Source organism: Maniola hyperantus, chromosome 12, assembly GCF_902806685.2.
Source record: "Maniola hyperantus chromosome 12, iAphHyp1.2, whole genome shotgun sequence".
Taxonomy (NCBI): Eukaryota; Metazoa; Arthropoda; class Insecta; order Lepidoptera; family Nymphalidae; genus Maniola; species Maniola hyperantus.
The window spans coordinates 2,699,825-2,716,849 of NC_048547.1; the positions used below are offsets into that span (position 1 = coordinate 2,699,825).

The window sequence follows — 17,025 nt, forward strand, 5'->3', positions numbered from 1 at the left end:
CATTCCGAATTTCAGTCAAATCTAACCAGTGGTCTTTGTGCGAAAGAGTAACAAACATATTATATACATAGGTACGTCTTAATTACTTAGCTTTCGCCTTTATAATACAACAAAAAAACTTTCGCCGCAAAAATAATAGTGTGATTTAAATAGATTTCCATTTTGAAATTCTTATTGCTTATTGTTATAGTTAGTCACGTTAGAAATACACATTCTGTGGAAATTTCCGGTTCGTGAGATACAGCTCGCCGACAGACAGATGGACGAACAGACGGAACGGATAGCTCTACAGGGGAGGCTTAGTAGTAATAGGGCACAGACCAGTAATCCGTAGATGGTAATAGGGTCCCTTTGGCACCCGTTCGGTACGGAACCCTAAAAACCACATCAAAAGAAATTGCTGTCAGAAAACTCCTCAGTTGTCAAACCTGAGACCCACAGGTTATATAATATTAATACAATGATCTGCTCTTCTGACAACAAATTGTAGTCGAATCTGCTCTCAATCGGCTAGTCTGTTGTGTGTTTAATTAAAATTGCTTAGATATTTTTTAGTCTGTGACTTATTAATATCTTTTTGCGCTTATTTTGTCCAATGAAAATTCCACAAAGAAGTTAACAAAACACACTGATTGGCTAAAATATCCGTCATATTTTTGTAATTTTCGTAAACACGCCCGCGCAATATGAGTCACCCTCCGCCAGTTTCCTGTATTCCGAACACAGCTAAAATGTCGAAAGCTAAAAAAGTTATTGAAGAAGCGAAGGAAATAAACAACCCCGAAATCGATTTGGTCGATAAAGGAATCTCCAGCCTCGATGAAGTACCAGGACTGCGTGAGTTGGCTTTCTAAAACCTTGTTATTCCTTTTTTAGCTAAGAACAAGTTTTACAAGTTTTATAGCCATTGGAATTATTTGTTTATTTTTATTTTACGTCAAGCTAGCCTACACCTTAAAAAATGATGCTTTATTTAGTATCTAGGATCTGTTTGATTATAAATTTTAGCCAAATACGATTACAAAATCGGTTATGTTAGAAACTCTAAGTTCTACACCTTCACACATTTCCCTATTTAGAAATGACCTAACACATTGTATATAAACTCGATGATTTCCTCATAATTAACTTATTAAAATTAGTTTAAAGATGGTTCATTATGTTTATGTTAGTGTTTTAACAAATAATCACAACAACCATCTAATATGCATCCACATATAAATTTGTAGCTCTATTCAAATCTATTAGCTATTACTATCCGTCTATGATTCAAGTGCTAACAATTACCTATTATGGCTAACATGTATGGCTTTAAGCTTAAGACCTCCGGTTTACTTAACTACTCCAAATGTAGTGTTATCGTTGCTAACATATTGAAGTTGTAGTGAAATTAGCAGAAGGTGCAAAATTGCACTATTCAAGGAACATACAGTTCCATTGAATCTATATATCTATATATAGATATATATAAAAGGAAAAGGTGACTGACTGACTGATCTATCAACGCACAGCTCAAACTACTGGATGGATCACGCTGAAATTCGGCATGCAGATAGCTATTATAACGTAGGCGTCCGCTAAGAAAGGATTTTTCAAAATTCAACCCCTGAAGGGGTAAAATAGGGGTTTGAAGTTTGTATGAAAGTCTGTCAGTTTTGAAGTGTCTATAAAGAAGTTTTCTAGTTAATATATTTGCAATTAGCAGTATGACATATTTTATTAAGCTCATATGTTAAAATCTCATAGTTAAAGATCAACCCTAAGGGTGTAAAATTGGGGTTCAAAATTTGTGTAGTCCATGCGGACGAATTTGCGGGTTAATAAGCTAATAATAAGTTAATAATAAGCTAGTTATATATTATTTTCTGCCCAGATTTCTGTGGTAAAGATTGGTTTTGGGTGTGGTTAAAAGGACCTTCAGCGACCCCAAACTTTTTACATTTCAGTTAGTCTGGAACACATAACCCGTTTGACACTAAGTCACAACAAGTTATCAGTAGCCCCCGCAGGCCTAGCAAACCTCATAAACCTTGAAATTCTCAATCTTGCTAACAACCATATTGAAGAACTCCCGGTCAGCCTTTCTTCTTTGCCGAAGCTACGTATCTTGAATGTGTCTCTCAATAGACTGTACACTTTGCCGCGGGGGTTTGGAGCGTTCCCGGTGTTGGAAATTTTGGACCTTACATATAATAATTTGAAGGAACAGACACTACCTGGGAATTTCTTTATGATGGGTAAGTTACCTCCACGTAACAGTTTTGTTCCTAAAAAAGAATTAAAGAAAAAACACGGATATTTTTTAATATCTGTATTTCAAAATCATACTGTAGTTTTATGTTCAGTGTTTATATATTTTTTTAACTTTAAATCTAGGTTGATTACTTAAGTATATCAACTTGTTGTTGAAGATTGAAATATTCTTTAATTAATATTAGGTCTGAATTTAAAAATACTAAATTAAATTGATTAGGATATTCATATAATATTGTGCCAATTTTTTCTGCACAAATAGTTTCAGAATAATAATTGATGTACATAAATGTTTCAGAAAGTCTCAGGGCCTTGTATCTTGGTGACAATGACTTTGAATATCTACCTCCAGAGATTGGCAACCTGAAGAATTTACAAATTGTGAGTACTTGTCGCCTACATATATAAATAATAAATAAATAATCCATACTAATTTTATAAATGTGAAAGTGTGTCTGACTGTCTGTCTATCTGCTAGCTTTTCACTGCCCAATAGTTTAACCGATTTTGATAACATTTGGTACAGAGAGAGCTTGCATCCCGAGGCTACATTTTTATCCCGGAAAATCAAAGAGTTCCTACGTGATTTCTAAAAAACAAATCCATGTGGACGCATGGATCATCTAGTAATAAATAAATCATTAATTATAGTTTCAATAATGTTACACGAAAATTAGGTTGAGCCTCTGATGCCTAAAATAAATTTTACTGTACATCTGTGTTATTGGCATCAGTGCTCGCTACAACCCGTGTTATAGGCATCTCGCCTTGCAGATTTGAGTAACAAAAACATCTGCTATCTCCTTCTAAAGGTCGATGTACATTACTTTCGGCCGCGTACTCTAGCTTTAATTATAGTGTGTAATGAGAAAGTATTTCCAGAAATTCCACTGAGTGAAGCCGACGGTTGATAATAAGTTGTTTATAACTATAAATGCACAGATGTCCGTGTGGAAAAGAGGTTGATAAATTTGGAATCCACGGACTCTCTTGCCAAAGGAGCTCTGGTAGGCTGTTTAGGCATGGCTCTCTTAACGATACAATTAAAAGAGCTCTTGCCACCATAAATATTCCTGCGCTCATTGAGCCGGCAGGGATTAGTCGGGATGATGGCAAGAGACCTGATGGATTGACGCTGGTTCCCTGGGATGGGGACGGGCGCTAATGTGGGACGCAACTTGCGTTGACACATTGGCCCCGTGTCATATCAGGAAGACAGCATCAAGACCGGGAGCCGCAGCAGAAACAGCTGAAAACGGCAAGCGGCGTTTACAAGTTACATTTTTGTGCCGTTTGCCGTGGAGACCCTGGGGCCATGGAGTCTTAGTGCTAAAAATTTTTTACGAGACATTTCACCGCGATTAATAGCCTCATCTGGTGACAGAAGGGCTGGCTCATTTTTTGCGCAACGGATCAGCCTGGCTGTCCAGCGCGGAAATGCAGCCAGTATTCTTGGCACCATTCCACGCGGTCATGATTTATATAGTAATTAGATAAGGCTAGCTTTAAGTTTTACTATAAATATAATGTACATATTACAGTTATCTCTGCGAGAGAATGATCTGATCGAGGTGCCGCGCGAGCTGGGGCAGCTGGCCCGGCTGCGGGAGCTGCACCTGCAGGGCAACCGGCTCGTTGTATTGCCGCCCGAAATCGGTAAACACAACTTCTGACTCCATGTTCTAGGAATAAACTCATCGCTTTTTTTATTGTGAGATAGGCTTGTATTAGTCCCGCAAATTGCTATTACGCCGGAACCACGTCTCATTAACATAGAAATGATGTCATTATGACGTCAGCCGAAAAAAGAATATACTATCAGCTCGAAACTTCAGTCTAGTGCTGACGTCACTAAAATGTCGGCCACGCTCATTAGCAATTTGCGGGACTTATACCAGGATCGGCCTGAAAAGGCAATGCCCATTCAAGTATGAACAAAATATGTAGTCTTCAAGATTTTTGTATCACCAGCAAATCAAATTCTATCTGTTCAATGACATCGGTTTCCGCATTTCAGAAATATTAACCATAAAAAATGACAATATTGTGAGGTTAGGTTCAGCTAGAAAGTAAAAAAGAAACTTCAATCATGAAACTTAAAATTCATGAACTTCAATTAACTCATGAAACTTACTGAAAAATTATGTTTTTATTTTAGCTTTAATAAATAAATAAAAAATTTACGGTACTATGCTTCTTGTGAGGGTACTGTCAATGGGCATACTCCTTTGGCATGCAGATAGCTATTATGACGTAGACATCCGCTGAGAAAGGATTTTTGAAAATTCAACCCATAAGGAGGTGAAATAGGGGTTTGAAATTTGTGTATTAATTAATTAAATTTGAAACCGAGTCCTACGTAATGTTGTATATGCCTATAATTGATGGTTGTAATAGTACTGGAATTGTTTTTAATGATTGTGAATGTTGTTACAATTTATCGTTGGCATGTCTAATAAAATAAAATAAAAATAAAACATCTATCAATTGGCAGGTGCGCTGGACCTGGCCAGCAACAAGTCGGTCCTGCGGCTGGAGGGCAACTTCTGGGTTCCGCACATCGAGGACCAGCTCAAACTGGGCCCTTCGCATGTGCTGGACTACTTGCGCTCCGAGACTTATAGAGTGTGAGTAGCATTTACACATTACTTAATTTCATTTGTTGCTTTGTCCCTTTCGGGTATACGCGTAATTTCATTTGTTGCTTTGTCCCTTTCGGGTATACGCGTAATTTCGTTTGTTGCTTTGTCCCTTTCGGGTATACGCGTCTGACAAGTCTCCTTGATTCTTAGTCTGTAAGCTGTCAAATGTTATAATTAAAAAAAAACTGCCATGTAAATGAAAACTCCTTATTCTAAGTAGGAAACTATGACGACGACAGCTTGTTTCATACTATATCTATGGCTAAACAGCCCTTTCACACTGCGTCCAGTTTTTTGCAGGATCCCGTTTTCTGCAGGATCCCGCTTGATGGCGAATGTGTTTGTATGCTAGCGTTCACACGAGCATCCCGCATGCGTGATGCTCGCTAGCATATACGGGATCCTGCAGAAAACATTGGCCGGACCCTCAGAATAAATGCCTGTAGAAGTAGCCTTACTGTGACTTACTGTTAGAGCGAGATAGCTAAATGCGTTTAACTTATTGGAATGTGACGAATGATAATTTTTTGTCCTTGTCTTTTTTTGTTTGTCAAGATGTATTTTGTACGTGGGATCTTGACAAACAACGTGAAGTGAGGTTATGTTGACTGAGGTATTTTAAATGTTTTAAAAATTGAATGCAATTTTTCTTTTTGAAGTTATTGTGCAATGGTGGGTTGCAATATATTATTAGGCTACAATAGCCCAAGCGAACATAAAATAGAAGGAATAACATTTCACAAGTAAATACCTCTGCTTGAGAAAGAAGGACTATAGGGGCCACACTAGTTGCATATCTGTTAGCTCTGTGGCGGGACCTCTTGTGGTGCCCTCTGAGATCAGTTTTGCCTGTGGAATACGGTATTTGACAACTAGTCAAATCGGCAGGCCGATTGCGAATCGACTGCATCTATCATTTAATGACAGCATCAATGTCAAAATATGGTTTTCCTATCACGGTTCATTGAGACAGTCCACAAAGGATAGATGTGGACAAAAAAATGTTTTGACAGTTCATTTACACTATCGATAAAATTTATTGTATGAAAAATGCTATTGCGGACGCGTTTTGAAGTTTGATGTCATATAAGAATCTCGACAAATGTTACGTCAAATGAGGTTTTCATTGAATCAACTCGAGAGGTGTTTTTATCAGTGACATAAGCTATCCGCAAATCGTTTTACTACTCATATTAATTAAAATAAAGTTATTAAAGGGATTTAAAAAGGCTATAGTAATTCTTCTGCTAAATAAGAAATCAATTATTAATTTTAGAAGCTAGTATAATAGTATAAAAGCATTTTTAGATTAATATAAGTCTCATAAGTACTTTTAAAAGAATATGTGATGACTCTTTCATTAGTAGGTTTGATGCACAGAGTACATTAAATATAGAGGTATACTAACACTGAGAAATGAGAATCACAGAGTACTTTTTCACGCACCTATAACTTCTTGGAGTTATGTGCATTTTAAGTAAATAATTAAATATCATTGCTTTAACGGTGATGTAAAACATCGTGTGGAAACCTGCATGCCTGAGAGTTCTCCAAAATGTTATCAAAGGTGTGTGAAGTCTACCAATCCGCATTTGGCCAGCATGGTAGACTATGGCCAAAACTCTTCTCACACTCAAGAGACCCGTACTCTATAGTGAGCCAGCGACAGGCTGACCATAATAGTATACCTTTGACTCCTTTGAGAACAATATGGAGAACTCTCAGGCATGCAGATTTCCTCATGATGTTTCCTTCACCACTAAATCAAGTTAAGTATAATTAATTGTTTAAAACGGACATAACTCTTAGAGATGCGTACCTAGGATTGAACCCCCAACCTTCAATTATTCAGAGGTGGACATCCTAACCACTAGGCTCTTCGGGGGACTTCTTCTAAAATTATTCCCCAAAGTAATGTCCAAAAGTCGAATCATTTTCTGATTTAATTGATTTAGCTTTGGAAATTACTTTGGAATTTAAATTATTTAGGCAAATAAAACAACAGTTTGATGATTTTTTATGTTTTCTTTTATTAAAGTAGATTAGATTCTGACATTTTAATTATATCACCATCTGCTTCTTATAAATCTAATCTGGCACCGTTCATTATTTTATTTGTCTCTGCACGGGGTCCAAGAGCTCGAGTTCACAACATATCCCAATCCATATCTTTGTCAGGATGAAGAAATGAATGCAGCACTGTATCACCTTTGCCTGAAAAAAAATTATGATAACTGAGTAAGTGACCACTGACTGTGTTGCTTAATCTATACCACTAGGCACTACCAGCTTCTGTTTAGGTATGACGTTGTCTGCGAAGACTTTAGAATCAGTGTATATGGTATCTTTGTTACTAATTTAGCTAATCCAAATTGTTTCTTTAAATATTTGTGGTGCGAAGGAGTAAGAAACATCCAAACTTTCATATGAAGAGCAACGTTTTAGGCAGCTCTAGATACATAAGGAAACATACTCGAGAAAGCACTTGTAGTGTGGAGGTACTTACTATGAAGTCATAACCACCAGTAGCAATGGACTCAATTTGTATAATAGGTACCTACTTTATGAAACACTGTTAAAACACCTCTAACTTTTCGGAGTTTAATACCATTGTAACAACTAAATATCACTTGCTTAGCTGTGAAGGAAAAGGAAGATCGTGAGGAAACCCGCATGAGAGCCTTTACTTGTATTGAATGATAACGTTTGTTAACTTACGAGTTCTAACTTCTACCACACCTCGTCACACAACAACTTCTCGAAGCAGCCACAGTCCGTCAATAAGGGTCCCAATACTTAGGCAAATCAGTGCCCAGGCATTTGCGTATAAGTTCAGTGAGAAAAACTAAGTCTCCGGAGTCCGAGGAGCAAGCAAAGTTGCAGAATTAATCACAAAAAACAAACGGGTAAACTAAGGAAAAACAACAAAAAATTGTACTCTGTGGTCTGGGGTTCTAAATAGTTAGGTACCACAGACTAACTACTTATTTGTAATAAGTAACGTAGCCAAATTTAGGAGACTGTTATGTCCATGTAAATTGCTAGATTACCAAGTGATTACCATAGATATTCGATTTAGTCGGGTTATAAATAGGTCCGTCCTACCAATACGTCATCAAAATGTCGATAATGACCAATTGCGATATAGTGCATTAGTCGTCCGCGATAGCAAATTTATCAACTGTAACGATCACGATTCTTAAGGATATTTCTATTGAGATGTCACATGTCAGTTTACGGCAATCGGCCTGCGGCTGCGCGATTGCGGGAGAATGACAGCTACAATATCACGATCGCAATCATCACTGATTGGTTAACGCTCGCTCACTATTGGCTACAGTGCATTGTTGCAACAAGAATCGCACAAATTCAGCCAATCAGAACAATTGAGATTGTAATAATGATTGATGCAGGTTTTAGACAATCGGCCTACAGTATCAAATCAATCAATATCAAACGTCAAAACGCGCGCTTTGTATGCGAGATTCTATGAAATACAGCAGGCCGATTGCGAATCGACTGCATCTATCATTTAATGACAGCATCAATGTCAAAATATGGTTTTCCTATCACGGTTCGGTGAGACAGTCCACAAAGGATAGATGTGGACAAAAAAATGTTTTGACAGTTCATTTACACTATCGATAAAATTTATTGTATGAAAAATGCTATTGCGGACGCGTTTTGAAGTTTGATGTCATATAAGAACCTCGACAAATGTTACGTCAAATGAGGTTTTCATTGAAACAACTCGAGAGGTGTTTTTATCAGTGACATAAGCTATCCGCAAATCGTTTTACTACTCATATTAATTAAAATAAAGTTATGAAAGGGATTAAAAAAGGCTATAGTAATTCTTCTGCTAGATAAGAAATCAATTATTAATTTTAGAAGCTAGTATTATAGTATAAAAGTATTTTTAGATTAATGTAAGTCTCATAAGTACTTTTAAAAGAATATGTGATGACTCTTTCATTAGTAGGTTTGATGCACAGAGTACATTAAATATAGAGGTATACTAACACTGAGAAACGAGAATCACAAAGTACTTTTTACACGCACCTATAACTTCTTGGAGAACAGTTATGTGCATTTTAACTAAATAATTAAATATCATTGCTTTAACGGTGATGGAAAACATTGTGTGGAAACCTGCATGCCTGAGAGTTCTCCAAAATGTTATCAAAGGTGTGTGAAGTGAAGTCTACCAATCCGCATTTGGCCAGCATGGTAGACTATGGCCAAAACTCTTCTCACACTCAAGAGAACCGTACTCTATAGTGAGCCAGCGACAAGCTGAACATAATAGTATACCTTTGACTCCTATGAGAACAATATGGAGAACTCTCAGGCATGCAGATTTCCTCATGATGTTTCCTTCACCGCTAAATCAAGTTAAGTATAATTAATTGTTTAAAACGCACATAACTCTTAGAGATGCGTACCTAGAATTGAACCCCCAACCTTCAATTATTCAGAGGTGGACATCCTAACCACTAGGCTCTTCGGGGAACTTCTAAAATTATTCCCCAAAGTAATGTCCAAAAGTCAAATCATTTTCTGATTTAATTGATTTAGCTTTGGAAATTACTTTGGAATTTAAATTATTTAGGCAAATAAAACAACAGTTTGATGATTTTTTATGTATTCTTTTATTAAAGTAGATTAGATTCAGACATTTTAATTATATCACCATCTGCTTCTTATAATAAAACAACAGTTTGATGATTTTTTATGTATTCTTTTGTTAAAGTAGATTAGATTCAGACATTTTAATTATATCACCATCTGCTTCTTATAAATCTAATCTGGCACCGTTCATTATTTTATTTGTCTCTGCACGGGGTCCAAGAGCTCGAGTTCACAACATATCCCAATCCATATCTTTGTCAGGATGAAGAAATGAATGCAGCACTGTATCACCATTGCCTGAAAAAAAAATTATGATAACTGAGTAAGTGACCACTGACTGTGTTGCTTAATCTATACCACTAGGCACTACCAGCTTCTGTTTAGGTATGACGTTGTCTGCGAAGACTTTAGAATCAGTGTATATGGTATCTTTGTTACTAATATAGCTAATCCAAATTGTTTCTTTAAATATTTGTGGTGCGAAGGAGTAAGAAACATCCAAACTTTCATATGAAGAGCAACGTTTTAGGCAGCTCTAGATACATAAGGAAACATACTCGAGAAAGCACTTGTAGTGTGGAGGTACTTACTATGAAGTCATAACCACCAGTAGCAATGGACTCAATTTGTATAATAGGTACTTTATGAAACGCTGTTAAAACTCCTCTAACTTTTCGGAGTTTAATACCATTGTAACAACTAAATATCACTTGCTTAGCTGTGAAGGAAAAGGAAGATCGTGAGGAAATCCGCATGAGAGCCTTTACTTGTATTGAATGATAACGTTTGTTAACTTACGAGTTCTAACTTCCAAGCAGCCACAGTCCGTCAATAAGGGTCCCAATACTTAGGCAAATCAGTGCCCAGGCATTTGCGTATAAGTTCAGTGAGAAAAACTAAGTCTCCGGAGTCCGAGGAGCAAGCAAAGTTGCAGAATTAATCACAAAAAACAAACGCGTAAACTAAGGAAAAACAACAAAAAATTGTACTTTGTGGTCTGGGGTTCTAAATAGTTACCACAGACTAACTACTTATTTGTAATAAGTAACGTAGCCGAATTTAGGAGACTGTTATGTCCATGTAAATTGCTAGATTACCAAGTGATTACCATAGATATTCGATTTAGTCGGGTTATAAATAGGTCCGTGCTACCAATACGTCATCAAAATGTCGATAATGACCAAATGCGATATAGTGCATTAGTCGTCCGCGATAGCAAATTTATCAACTGTAACGATCACGATTCTTAAGGATATTTCTATTGTGTTACGCCACACACTTGAGCCAACCCGAGCCAATCCGAGCCAACCTATGTGAGGCCGGCTAATCACTGCCCAGCCGGTCTATCACAGCCAATGACAGCCACTTACCGCCACTGACAGCGAATCACCGCCAACCGCAGCCTAACAGCGAATCACAGCCCACCTACCGGACGCCTTCGGTAGGGATACAGCTTTAAAAAGCCATGAGAGCTCATTTCGAGAGATATTATTGTACGTAACATGGTGTCAGCAAAAACTATGCCAGTTTGTGTTCTAAATATTAGTTAGTCGGTAAATTCAGTGTAAGTAGAAATTGTGACAAGTAAATCAATGCAAATTAATAGTGATATAAATAAACAGTAATAAATACATCAGTGTAAGCAAAAACTAATGTGTTGTAAATAGTATTAAATATAAATCAGTGATTATTATTGCGATGAATGATTAATAAATAAATTGGAGCGATTATACTGCTTGCTGGTTTTTATTTAACCCACTGCTTCATCTCAGAAGTGGGATAGATAAGGAAGGCTATGTGGCATAATCGCGCCGATTCGGAAAAGACGGGCTGCTTTGTTTGTCCGCAAGGATAGAACAAATCACCACGTGAAAATTCATGTAAAACGAGCGGCAAGAAGACACTTCTGCGGCCCGGAAAATCCTTAGAAGAATTTTGGAAAGAGATATTCATCTGCAGTGTTTATGGTTTCGACACTCGATGTCAACCTTCCACAGCTACGTAGACATGTTAACCGAGGTATGATCCATCCATTACTCATTTCAAATTTTGATCCCGTTTATAATGATATTAATGCATAGTGTAAAATACGCAGCATCTCACTGAGATACCCGCAATTTGAATTCGCAGTTTAATTCTAGAAAACATACTTGGTGTCTTAGTTGAAGTGCTTCCCAACCACGCATGCTGTTTTTCCTATGTGGAAAACCATAAGAGTGCTATATCACCATACCGCTACAGTAAAAAAAAAATTATATGAGAGGTATCATGTTGTCTAAACTAAGGAAAAAGAACTAAAAATCATGCATAAAATGTTTAAAAAAAAAAAGACAGCATTATTTTTGAGTTTGTCCGTAAATAAATAAAATACCTGTACGTAAAACTTAACAAGTAATTTTAAAAATAGTTTTCTAAAAACCCCTGACTGCGGTTTGCACCGCACCTTTTTCAGTCCGCACATTAAAGCGCATAAAATCCGCAACTTTGAGTTTTTTATTAAGTATTTTATGTACTTGGTGACACACGCCATCAAGACGAATGATGTATCATTTATCAAAATTGGTTAAGTTGTCGAGTAGTTACGAACAGACATACATATTTCAGGTCAAACAGTAACCCTTCCTTTAAGCTTCGCGTGAGTTAACAAAAATATCTAGTAATCGATGATAGCAGTTTTCAGACTACCCGCATATCTCAGCCAGAATATTTTTTTGAAACAAGCTTTGACGTAATTTTTTTCATATTTGTAAACGGTTCAGTCGTAGTGTAATTCTAAGGTTAATTTTTTAAGTCGGTGATATTCCCGCCGCAGTCATACAGACTACAGAGGGCAGGTGTGAGATACGTATAAATGATTTTGATGGGCACAATGATATCAGATATTATCTTAAGAGTCAATTGCTAAACAGTTTCAGTGTGCTCAAACTCTGTTTTACATATTATCATATTTTACGTTGACTGTGGAGTTTTTGTGAAATTAATTTTTATCTGGTGTTAGATTGTTGTAAAATGAATATAGATCTTTATAAGAGGGAGAGACGTCCTTCATAAACCAACCGGAAGCTACTTGTATTTAAACGATATTGTGTTCAAAGTTATCTTTCTTTTCTCGGAACTTTTGGCGAGTCCGTGAAGTGCAAGTGTCACCACCTATGATGGTCACCACTTAGCGGCTTTGTTCTGTGGCCTGACGCCAGCAGTCGGTGCGAGGTACCTCATCATGGAGTGCAGGGTTGCAGCCAGCGGGTACCTATATGCCGCCGCAACATTGCCTGTTCGGGAGTGCTCATTTATGTTGTATGGTATGACTTCATTTTTTAATATATTATTATACTAAAGGTAGTGTTCATGATGTTGGTACGTGTTGTAACTTAGCACAGTAAGTAAATCTTACTCGCATACGGCTCTAGACGTAGTCTCACATAATGTACGAGCCAGTGTATTGGTACGAGTAAATAATGTAATGACGGCAGAATCAGGCACTTTAGGAAACGAATTAGTAATAACCATTACTAGTTAGACATCCTTATGGTTTTGATAATACTTGTGTTACCTGAAAAAAAGAGTAGTGCTTGTATGTACAACACATGTAACGTACTTTTGCTGACAAGTTTTCAACCGAGTAAATTTAATCTCATTCTACCTTTAGATTTTCGGTTTAAATGGTAATTTTGTTTTGAACCATATGATTTAGCCATGTGTCCTTCATTGTTAGCCAGGTGGACCATAAATACCGTCAAAAATTTTACTAAGCCGACTAGACTGACGTTTTACATAATTAGATCTAGTTCAGTTTGTGCTATTACGCCTACCTGGTTATGTACGAGTAGCTGAAATAGTAGAAATGGATAGAACACTTGTTATTATTTGACTAAAGATCCTGTATTGCCTAAATTCAATCATGAGCTACCTACGAAATTGCATAGATATTAGATACCAAAAGCCTAACTTTTTGTAGCCAAGCCTAACTTTTTGTAGCCAAGCCTAACTTTTTGTAGCCAAGCCTAACTTTTTGTAGCCAAGCCTAACTTTTTGTAGCCAAGCCTAACTTTTTGTAGCCAAGCCTAACTTTTTGTAGCCAAGCCTAACTTTTTGTAGCCAAGCCTAACTTTTTGTAGCCAAGCCTAACTTTTTGTAGCCAAGCCTAACTTTTTGTAGCCAAGCCTAAGTTTTTGTAGCCAAGCCTAAGTTTTTGTAGCCAAGCCTAAGTTTTTGTAGCCAAGCCTAAGTTTTTGTAGCCAAGCCTAAGTTTTTGTAGCCAAGCCTAAGTTTTTGTAGCCAAGCCTAAGTTTTTGTAGCCAAGCCTAAGTTTTTGTAGCCAAGCCTAAGTTTTCGTAGCCAAGCCTAAGTTTTCGTAGCCAAGCCTAAGTTTTCGTAGCCAAGCCTAAGTTTTTGTAGCCAAGCCTAAGTTTTTGTAGCCAAGCCTAAGTTTTTGTAGCCAAGCCTAAGTTTTTGTAGCCAAGTCTAAGTTTTTGTAGCCAAGTCTAAGTTTTTTGTAGCCAAGTCTAAGTTTTTTGTAGCCAAGTCTAAGTTTTTTGTAGCCAAGTCTAAGTTTTCTGTAGCCAAGTCTAAGTTTTCTGTAGCCAAGTCTAAGTTTTCTGTAGCCAAGTCTAAGTTTTCTGTAGCCAAGTCTAAGTTTTCTGTAGCCAAGTCTAAGTTTTCTGTAGCCAAGTCTAAGTTTTCGGTAGCCAAGTCTAAGTTTTCTGTAGCCAAGTCTAAGTTTTCTGTAGCCAAGTCTAAGTTTTCGGTAGCCAAGTCTAAGTTTTCGGTAGCCAAGTCTAAGTTTTCGGTAGCCAAGTCTAAGTTTCGGTAGCCAAGTCTAAGTTTCGGTATTCGGTAGCAGTACTTTCATCTCATTGCTCGTTAAAACATTTACATGCAGGAATTTAAGTAAGATTCCTTATAAGGGGTAATAGCACTCACAGCAAGTAGCTATTTACTTCAACTTTACCGCCGGTTAGTCTTTCAAAAAAAAAAATCTTAAAAGTAAGACATGGAAAATAATAAAATTCTTACTGAAAACGGTAATAATTTTGATGAATATTGAGATTTCTGTCTCGGTTTTATAGTTAGATAAGATCGCAGGTTGAATCACAAACCAATAGCATTGGATTAGGATTTTACAGAGTTCATGTTAACCAGTGATCACATAATATGACCCTTCCGTAAGATAGCGAAAGGTTATCGCTTATGATCAGTATACAGGTTGGTTATTATAATATGTTGTTTTCGAAATTTGTGATAGGATAAAGCTAACTAGATAATGTAACTTCGTATGACAGGGGGATTTAGTTATTTAGCGGCAAGTCCCCACAAGCTTTGCAACAAAAGTAAACACTGATAACATTTACCCTGGTACATTCTTGTAACTAAGCTGGTAGGCATTGGTAGGTCCTGAAGTATTAAGGGGCTTGGAGGCTACAAATTATTTACATGCCTGGGTGCAGCAGACTCCTTAATTGCCATATCACAGTGCTTACGGTTCCTATATTGCCAACTATTCCTATAAATAACGTGAAACCGAAGATCTCGTTGAGCTATTGCCTACTAGAAAGTTAACCAAACGTTTTCCCATTGCGGGAGCAATCATTGTTTCAGGACGGCCGAATGTTACGCCACACACTTGAGCCAACCCGAGCCAATCCGAGCCAACCCGAGCCAACCTATGTGAGGCCGGCTAATCACTGCCCAGCCGGTCTATCACAGCCAATGACAGCCACTTACCGCCACTGACAGCGAATCACCGCCAACCGCAGCCTAACAGCGAATCACAGCCCACCTACCGGACGCCTTCGGTAGGGATACAGCTTTAAAAAGCCATGAGAGCTCATTTCGAGAGATATTATTGTACGTAACATGGTGTCAGCAAAAACTATGCCAGTTTGTGTTCTAAATATTAGTTAGTCGGTAAATTCAGTGTAAGTAGAAATTGTGACAAGTAAATCAATGCAAATTAATAGTGATATAAATAAACAGTAATAAATACATCAGTGTAAGCAAAAACTAATGTGTTGTAAATAGTATTAAATATAAATCAGTGATTATTATTGCGATGAATGATTAATAAATAAATTGGAGCGATTATACTGCTTGCTGGTTTTTATTTAACCCACTGCTTCAATTGCGATGTCACATGTCAGTTTACGGCAATCGGCCCGCTGGACGTGACGTCACAATCATTTGACGTGCTTTTTTTAGTTTAATCGATAATTTAAAATGGTTATTAAACTTAAAACCAACAGAGGACGTGGATTTTACGTATTTTGGAAAACCCTCTAATTTAATAATCACTGAGAAATAATTTATTTTTGATGTAGTCAAATACTCAATTGTGGATCCCCATCTACCGAAAAGGCGCGTAAAATACTCCTAATTTACGGTCATTTACATTAATTAGGTACGATAACATCGATTTGTTTGTTCCGCAGCCTGTACAGCCGCCACATGTCGGCCAAGCCGCCGCCGCCGCCGCAGACGCTCGACAAGAGCAAAAAGGCGAGCCGCGCACGATCCTAGTGCCTCGCAGTACACTGCAAACCGTATTACTAACGACTGAATCTACAACGCACAGTTGACTTAATTAAAAGATCAACCTATCTGTAAACTGTCGATAAGTTACTTAGCAACATATCCAGAGATTACCTACAGAAAAAACCTGAACGCAAAACAGGACTAGGCATATAATGCGTAAAAAATGACTCCTCACCATTTTAACTGTGTCAAATTTCATGTCAAAAGTACGATTTTAGTCCTTATTTTAAAGGTGAACTGTACTTTTGACTTGACAGTTGATCCATAGTTAAAATGGCGCGTGAGAAGTCATTTTTATTTTTTTCGATCTTAGACACCTCTGATGTTACTTCGGGGTCTATTTTTTTTACTCAATAGATTTTATCTAACAGTCGATTTAATTTTGCTTAATTTATTAACAATAATAACGACTATTTTAATTTATTAATTGTGAATGTGTGTTTAAATGTTGTATGTGGAAAATGTGTAATAAAAACAAATAAAACAAAATTATATAAATATTTTACAAAACTTTAATTTATCTTAAAAAAATAAGTGAACACAAACATCATAAAATTATATGTAACAATTATTTGTTACAAAACAGTAAATTACGAAATTGATAAACTAGGGTGCTATAATTTAGGACAGAATTTTGCCATATTTTTATGTATTACAATTTACAATTAAGTAAGAATAATAAATTAAATAAGTATTACTAACAAAAATGTATTTTATTTTTCCCTTAATTAAATTATCTTGTTTTAGTCAGTGTAACCTATCGATAAGTATAGTTCGCAACAGGTCGAGATGGCAATCGGGGTGGGAACGCCCCGCACATCCGCACTAACCCGGTGTGTGCGGGTTCCCTCGCCTCATACCCCGATTGCCACCTCAACCTGTCGCGGACTATATACGTAATCTATAGCAAGGTTTCAGTCTTCAAGAACGTTAGATTTTTTCTCACATAAATGGCAGCGGCCTTACA

The 17,025-nt window shown here is 37.0% G+C and overlaps 1 protein-coding gene and 1 long non-coding RNA gene across 3 annotated transcripts; both read left to right on the forward strand.

The window, feature by feature from the left end:
- The first annotated feature begins 659 nt into the window (after positions 1–659).
- On the forward strand, positions 660–16,558 carry ics (ras suppressor protein 1). Of its 2 annotated transcripts, XM_069502244.1 has the most exons (6): positions 660–837; positions 1,947–2,237; positions 2,552–2,634; positions 3,795–3,909; positions 4,748–4,880; positions 15,956–16,558. In XM_069502244.1, the coding sequence occupies exons 1-6, from the start codon at positions 687–689 to the stop codon at positions 16,041–16,043; spliced, it is 861 nt and encodes a 286-aa protein (XP_069358345.1). In that variant the 5' UTR covers positions 660–686; the 3' UTR covers positions 16,044–16,558. The 2 variants fall into 2 exon arrangements, with proteins under 2 accessions (XP_069358345.1, XP_069358346.1); XM_069502245.1 differs by lacking the exon at positions 15,956–16,558 and having other exon boundaries at positions 4,748–4,884.
- On the forward strand, positions 10,798–15,617 carry LOC138403104 (uncharacterized). The gene is made up of 2 exons (XR_011237393.1): positions 10,798–12,829; positions 15,126–15,617. It is a non-coding gene; the product is annotated as an uncharacterized lncRNA (long non-coding RNA).
- Positions 16,559–17,025: the final 467 nt, after the last annotated feature.